This window comes from Rhinatrema bivittatum, chromosome 4 (genome assembly GCF_901001135.1).
Source record: "Rhinatrema bivittatum chromosome 4, aRhiBiv1.1, whole genome shotgun sequence".
Classification (NCBI taxonomy): domain Eukaryota; kingdom Metazoa; phylum Chordata; class Amphibia; order Gymnophiona; family Rhinatrematidae; genus Rhinatrema; species Rhinatrema bivittatum.
In genome coordinates, this window is record NC_042618.1 from 151,850,763 (window position 1) to 151,858,992 (window position 8,230).

Below are 8,230 nucleotides of genomic sequence, written 5' to 3' on the forward strand. Positions count from 1 at the left end.
TTAAGGAGAGAAATCTAAAATGAAGCACAGAATGTAGTACAGTATTAATTTATGATTGAACTGAATGTTGTATGCCAGTCTTGATATAGTGTATTGTCTGCATTTTTTAGGAGCTGAGTTGGTGGCCTTACTCTTACCCATCCTCATCTCTTTCCTTTTGGATGAGAATGCCTTGGGAACCGCCACAAACCCCACAAGGAATCTACATGAGTTTGCATTACAACATTTGATGCAGATAGGGCCTCAGTATTCTTCCATCTTTAAGAAGCTAATGGCCTCATGCCCAACAATGAAAGCCAGGCTTGAGGCAGCCGTAAAGGGCAACCAGGAAAGCATCAAAGCCAAGACTGTTCCAAAACATGCAAAGCCTCCTGGCAAAAGTTCTCCCAGCATTCAACTCAAGACCAACTTTCTCTAGCAACTTTTTAAATTTTGGCATGACAAGCACTTTGATTGGACTCTGCAAACAACCAGACAAAGCATTACATCAGATATGTCTTAAAGTTCAAATCAGGAGTCAAACAGTTTTAAAACAGCAGTGCTAGATGTTTACTAAATGACTTATTTCTAAGCTCAATTTCATTCTTCTCCTGTTTATTCCCAGGTCACAATATATTTGTCCAAAAAAAATTTTTTTTAAGAGCTGGTCATATACCCATTCTAGCAATATTTAGTAACAATTTGTGAGCTAGCTCGGTTGAATGGGGCTTCAAGCCAGGTTCTATTATGACAGTAGGAATGGAGGCTACCTGTGAATCAGGATCTGCCAAATGTGAGTGCAGCTTTTGACTCCACAAGATACTATCCCAGCTTCCTTTAACCCAAGACCCACGCATCCAACTTCTGCACACTCCGCCATGCATGCAGCACTACTGCAGTCTAACAGGATCAGTCACGATCTGCAGACTGAATGACATTGCCCTACGTAGTTTATAGATCCTCCTCTTTTTATAAACAATATGGTATTCTTTCCCATCCCCCACAAATATTTACCATATATTTCCTTAAAGGCTATGACCTAAAACTGTCAGACTGCTGAAAAATCAAAATGGCAGCAAAAGCAGGAGTACGGGCTTTCAAGGCATTTGCATAGGAATAAAATAAGAGGTATTTTATGGTAACTATTATCGCCAAGAGATGAAAGAAAAAAAACAAACTGTACTGCTGCTTCACATACCAGATAATAGATACATTTGATTCCTGATTCCAGATAGCAAGCAAAGGTAGTGTTAACTTTTTGAACTTGGCTGTAAAAGCTGTGAGCAAAGGGTCTTTAGCAGAATTCTGCAGTTCCCATTTGTGAAAGGTACCAGCCCAAATATACATTTCTAGAGTTGGCCTATGAAAACTAATATTAAATTGAATTAATCTCGGTTCAAATTTCATTTATCTTTTAAATTACATTAAATTTTTTCCAGACATGCATATACAAATAATAAAAAATTCAATATTTTGATTGTAACTCTAGAATAGACTGACCATAATCAACAATTACTATCCAACCCCAGCTATTAAGTATGATATAATGCACTGTTAAGTGAATGTATGCAGTGGTTTTACATTTTTTTAATCTGAAAATGATATTGTTGAGCTGTTACAGCAAGCACAGTTTAAGGGCAAGTAGTAGTCCAAGGGACCATGACAGAGATGTTCTCATCTTGAGAGATTCCCAACAGACTTTTCTGCCACTCTTCCCAACCCCTTCCCCCCTCCAGTTTGGCCATGCTATTTTTCCATGTAAAAAAAGCCTTGCCTACATATCCTGCCTGACATGTAAACAAGGCTGTAGGGTTTTTAATGGACTATCCTCTATGCTGAAGTGTAACCTTTTAACCACAAAGAGCCAGTATGAGCCCAAGACTGCTGGCTATGCAGTGGTGTTTGTTTGACAAGTCTCTAAATGCACCACCTTGGACTCTTTCTAGTATGATAGTACACATCAGCATCATATGAAACAGTGGACGGCAATGGCTAGTAATGCTTTGCTTATTACCCTTAACAGAATGCATAGGGGTAACATGCATGGAGCAGCAGTTACTACCATAGGCAAATTGCTGGGCAGACTGAATGGACCATTTGATCTTTATTTGCTGTCATTGCTGTGTTACTGAATTCATGATGGCGACTATTATAGGGGAAAGCCATTACCTAAAGCCCAAATTCTTAGTATTAGGTTTTATGAGGCGAAAAGCATCTATACAATTGTACGTGGAAAGGCATGTTTGTATTAAGTCAATCACAAGAGTAATTTGGCTTTATATATACAGTGCCTTGTAAAAGTCTTCACTCCCTTGTAAATTTTTTACCTTCTTTTGTCTAAAAAATACAAATCAAAAAATTAAGTAGGAGTCTATTTCACTCATCTACGCAAAATAATCTTATTTATTTATTTATTTATTTAACTTCTTTTACTATACCGATACTCAAGACCAGGTCTTATCGTACCGGTTTACAATGGAACAGGGGGGAACCAATTAACATCTAGGTAGAAATGAAAAGTTACATTAAAACAGGGAGCGTAAAACTTGGAAGATGAAAGATAGGGCAGAATTAAACTATAACAATAAAGGAGTGATAAATATAATCAACAAAAACAATAAATTAGTAATACATAGACAGAGATTTATCCTCAGCGGTTATTAACATGGTATGTCCGGTGGGAGGAGTGGGGGGGAGGTGAGTAGGGGGGAGGGATAAGGGAGAGGTTGAAGGGTGAGAGACAGTGTTGGTCGAAAGGGGTTCCTTCAACGGTAGGCTTGTGCGAACAGCCAGGTTTTAAGTTTTAAGTTTTTTTCTGAATGTTAGATGGCATTGTTCCTGGCGTAAGTCTTGAGGAAGCGAATTCCAATGTAGCGGACCTGCTGTCGAAAGTGCTCGCTTGTGAATAGAGTTGTGGACTGATGATTTGTTGGGAGGGGCCTTGAGCGAACTTTTGTAGGCAGTTCTTATTGGCCTTGCGGAAGTATGTAGTTCAAGAGGGAAGGTGAGTTGGAGAGTGGATTGTTGGTAGACAGATTTGTGGATGATAGTGAGAGCTTTGAAAAGTATTCTATATTGAATGGGAAGCCAGTGTAAGATTTTTAGGATTGGAGTGATATGGTCCTTGCGCCGTGTGTTTGTAAGGATCCTGGCCGCTGCGTTTTGCAGCATCTGTAGAGGTTTGGTCGAAGAAGCGGGGAGACCGAGCAGTAGAGCGTTACAATAGTCGATCTTTGAAAACAGTATTGCTTGAAGCACAGAACAGAAATCCTGGAAGTGTAAGAGCGGTCTTAGTTGCTTCAGGACCTGTAGCTTGAAGAAGCATTCTTTGGTTGTAGCGTTAATGAATTTTTTAAAATTCATTCTAGAGTCAAGGGTGGCCCCAAGGTCTCTGACATGGCTTGCTAGTGGGATTATTGCATTATTGGCGAAGGGGTAGTTATCACTAGGGGAGATAACCCAGGAGTTCCGTTTTGGACGTATTTAGGACCAGGTTGAGACTCGAGAGAAGCAGGTTGATGGCGTGTAGGCAGTTGTTCCAGAAGTTTAGAGTAGAGGAGATGGGGTCCGAGATGGGGATTATGATTTGCACATCGTCTGCGTATATAAAATGGGTGAGGTTGAGGCTATTGAGTAGCTGGCATAAAGGGAGTAGATATATATTGAACAGGGTAGGGGAAAGTGAAGAACCTTGTGGTACTCCTTGTTTTGACGGAATGGGGTGGGATTCTTTGTCGTTTATTTTAACTTTGTAGTGCCTGTTGTTCAGAAAGGATTTAAACCAGAGCAGTGCGGAGCCAGAGATGCCTATTTCCATTAGATTGTTGATGAGGATGTCATGATTTACCGTGTCGAACGCCGCAGAAATATCGAGTAGGGCTAGAAGGTATGATTGTCCCTTGTCAAGGCCCATCAGGATGGTGTCCATTAAAGAAAGAAGGAGGGATTCTGTGTTTAGGTGTTTCCTGAATCCAAATTGAGAAGGGTATAGGATATTGTGAGAGTCAGATTTATTTGCAAACATTTGGTATTCCGCTTTTATCCGGATGGGACTCAAAAAAAGATTCCATTAAATTACAGTAGTTTAACAAGTCAGTATCTGACCAGTCACTTGCACATAAACAGTATAGAATTATTTTAATGTAGTTCAAATTATAGGTCAAACTATGACAGATAGTGCCAGAACTAATTTAAAATAACTAAAATAACTTAATATAAGTTAGAGACAGACCAAAAACAATAGCACTATTAACCTTTTGTCGAGTGATGAGTAGTATCTACGAGTGGCCCAGAAATACCGTTCTGTATGAGCTTTAGATGTCCTCATGGTAAGTTAATTGGTGGCAGGATTAGGTCATCTGTCAAGTAAACTGGGAGAAGGCCTGATCAAATAGCCATTCCTTCAGTTTCTTTCCGAAAGTTAAGTAGCATGGTTCAAGTCGGATGGGAAGTGGAACCATGTTCCAGTGTTTGGGGGCAGAACAGCTGAAGGCCTTCTTTCTCAGGCAGGTATGTTTTGCAGATGTCAGAGAAGGGCTAGCTGTGAGGACCATAACTCTCTTGCTAGGATGCAGAGAGTAAGGAGAGTTGAAAGATACTCTGGGGCCTGTTTGTACATGAATTTGTAGGTGAAATAGAGGATTCTGAATTTAATCCTGGCTTCTATAGGAAGCCAGTGAAGATTGTCGAGAATGGGCATGAGGTGGTCAGAGGATTTGGTGCCTACCAAGAGTCTAGCCACTACACTTTGTACGAGTTGCAATTATTTCAGGTTCATTTTGTAGATCCCATTTAGTAGGGAGTTGCAAGAGTCTAAGCGACTAGTGATCAGAGCATGAATGACAGAGACTTTCATTGTGCAAGAACAATTATAGAAATATTCCAAAAGTAATTAAGAATTAAAAAAAAGTCTTGCTTGCCTAAGTCTTCATACTCCTTGACTCAGTGCTTGGTGGAAGCCCCTTTTGCAGCAATAACATTACACAGCAGAAGGATACAATTTTTGCCCATCCTTTTTGGCAGAAGAGCTCAAGCTCTTTCAAGTTGGCTAGGGAACATCTGGACTGCAGTCTTCAAGTCTTGCCACTGATTTTCTATTGATTCCAGTCTGGATTTTGACTGGGCCACTCGAGGACATTCATTTTCTTCTTGCGGAGCCTCTCCATTGTTGCTTTGGCTTTGTGCTTAGGATTTTTGTCCTACTGAAAGGTGCATCTTCTCCTTCGTCCCAGATCTATGACAGACCAAAACAAGATTTCCTTCACGAACTGCCTGTATTTTGCACATTCCATCAGTCCCTAGATCTTCACAAGTCTTATTGTCTCCGTCACTGAAAAATATCCTTATAAGATAATGCTACCACCACCATGCATTGCTGTAGGGATTGTGCTAGCAGAGTGATGTGCTGTGCTTGGTTTACATCTCACATCGCTTAGCACTGAGACCAAAAAGTTTCACTTTGGTCTCATCAGACCATAAACCTTCTCCTTCATGTGTGCAGTGTCCCATAAGTGCTTCTTTACAAATGCTATGTGGCAAATCATATGGCTTTTCTTCAGTAATGGCTTCCTTCTTGCCAGCCTGTGGCGTTATCTTTAAGAGGTTGATAATCAAAGGGGTTTACCTGGATTTCTTTAACAGGATGATTCCCGAGATTTGAATATCTGGCTCCTTTGAACAGATACATTTTATCCAACTAAATCATTAGCCAGATGAAATGTATCCAGATAAAATGGGAGGCCTGTCAGTGAGTTCAGTTGGCCGAATAACCAGGCCGATTCAGTAAAGTCCGCGGACGCCCGCTCTCCCAGCGCGCGCACAGGCCACTCACCTGTGCGCGCGATACAGTGTTCAAATGAGGCCTGGCGGTAGAAAACGGGCAAAAGGAGCGGCGGCTGTCAGCGGGTTTGACAGCTGACGCTCAATTTTGCCGGTGTCTGTTCTCGAGCGTGCTGACAGCCACGGGCTCGGAAACCGGACGCCGGCAAAATTGAGCGTCCGATTTTCGACCCGACAGCCGCCGGCCGACTTCACTTTTTTTTTTCTTTTTTAAAACTTTTTTTACTCTTCGGGACCTCCGACTTAATATCGCCATGATATTAAGTTGGAGGGTGCACAGAAAAGCAGTTTTTACTGCTGGTTAGGTGCTAATTTCTGAAAGTAAAATGTGTGGCTTGGCTGCACATTTTACTTTCTGAATCGCGCGTGAATACCTAATAGGGCCATCAACATGTATTTGCATGTTGAGGGCGCTATTAGGTTCAGTGGGTTGGATGCGCATTTTCTGCCCCTTACTGAATAAGGGGTAAGGGAAAACGAGTGTCCAATGACAGGTTAACAGTGCGCTCCGTCTAGCCACTACACTTTGTACGAGTTGCAATTATTTCAGGTTCATTTTGTAGATCCCATTTAGTAGGGAGTTGCAAGAGTTTAAGCGACTAGTGATCAGAGCATGAATGACAGAGACTTTCATTGTGCAAGAACAATTATAGAAATATTCCAAAAGTAATTAAGAATTAAAAAAAAAGTCTTGCTTGCCTAAGTCTTCATACTCCTTGACTCAGTGCTTGGTGGAAGCCCCTTTTGCAGCAATAACATTACACAGCAGAAGGATACAATTTTTGCCCATCCTTTTTGGCAGAAGAGCTCAAGCTCTTTCAAGTTGGCTAGGGAACATCTGGACTGCAGTCTTCAAGTCTTGCCACTGATTTTCTATTGATTCCAGTCTGGATTTTGACTGGGCCACTCGAGGACATTCATTTTCTTCTTGCGGAGCCTCTCCATTGTTGCTTTGGCTTTGTGCTTAGGATTTTTGTCCTACTGAAAGGTGCATCTTCTCCTTCGTCCCAGATCTATGACAGACCAAACAAGATTTCCTTCACGAACTGCCTGTATTTTGCACATTCCATCAGTCCCTAGATCTTCACAAGTCTTATTGTCTCCGTCACTGAAAAATATCCTTATAAGATAATGCTACCACCACCATGCATTGCTGTAGGGATTGTGCTAGCAGAGTGATGTGCTGTGCTTGGTTTACATCTCACATCGCTTAGCACTGAGACCAAAAAGTTTCACTTTGGTCTCATCAGACCATAAAACCTTCTCCTTCATGTGTGCAGTGTCCCATAAGTGCTTCTTTACAAATGCTATGTGGCAAATCATATGGCTTTTCTTCAGTAATGGCTTCCTTCTTGCCAGCCTGTGGCGTTATCTTTAAGAGGTTGATAATCAAAGGGGTTTACCTGGATTTCTTTTAACAGGATGATTCCCGAGATTTGAATATCTGGCTCCTTTGAACAGATACATTTTATCCAACTAAATCATTAGCCAGATGAAATGTATCCAGATAAAATGGGAGGCCTGTCAGTGAGTTCAGTTGGCCGAATAACCAGGCCGATTCAGTAAAGTCCGCGGACGCCCGCTCTCCCAGCGCGCGCACAGGCCACTCGCCTGTGCGCGCGATACAGTGTTCAAATGAGGCCTGGCGGTAGAAACGGGCAAAAGGAGCGGCGGCTGTCAGCGGGTTTGACAGCTGACGCTCAATTTTGCCGGTGTCTGTTCTCGAGCGTGCTGACAGCCACGGGCTCGGAAACCGGACGCCGGCAAAATTGAGCGTCCGATTTTCGACCCGACAGCCGCCGGCCGACTTCACTTTTTTTTTTCTTTTTTTAAAACTTTTTTTACTCTTCGGGACCTCCGACTTAATATCGCCATGATATTAAGTTGGAGGGTGCACAGAAAAGCAGTTTTTACTGCTGGTTAGGTGCTAATTTCTGAAAGTAAAATGTGTGGCTTGGCTGCACATTTTACTTTCTGAATCGCGCGTGAATACCTAATAGGGCCATCAACATGTATTTGCATGTTGAGGGCGCTATTAGGTTCAGTGGGTTGGATGCGCATTTTCTGCCCCTTACTGAATAAGGGGTAAGGGAAAACGAGTGTCCAATGACAGGTTAACAGTGCGCTCCGTCTAGCCACTACACTTTGTACGAGTTGCAATTATTTCAGGTTCATTTTGTAGATCCCATTTAGTAGGGAGTTGCAAGAGTCTAAGCGACTAGTGATCAGAGCATGAATGACAGAGACTTTCATTGTGCAAGAACAATTATAGAAATAACAGGCCGATACAGTACAGTGCGCTCCGTTGGAGCGCACTGTACTGTATCGGCCTGTTATTTGGCTAACTCTGATGTTAGCCAAATAAGTTATTCAGCTAAGTCTTGGCGTATTCCCTAGCTGCGTTAGTTATCCA

General features: G+C 42.0%; 1 protein-coding gene across 3 annotated transcripts in view; it reads left to right on the plus strand.

Annotated features, from left to right (window-relative positions):
- The window catches only part of HEATR5A (HEAT repeat containing 5A), a 285,493-nt gene extending 283,085 nt beyond the window's left edge, over positions 1-2,408 (plus strand). For all 3 annotated transcript variants that reach the window (XM_029598984.1, XM_029598983.1, XM_029598985.1), the window contains exon 36: positions 111-2,408. In XM_029598984.1, coding sequence (XP_029454844.1) covers positions 111-418 — 308 coding nt within the window. In that variant the 3' untranslated portion in view covers positions 419-2,408. The remainder of the gene's footprint in view (positions 1-110) is intronic.
- Positions 2,409-8,230: the final 5,822 nt, after the last annotated feature.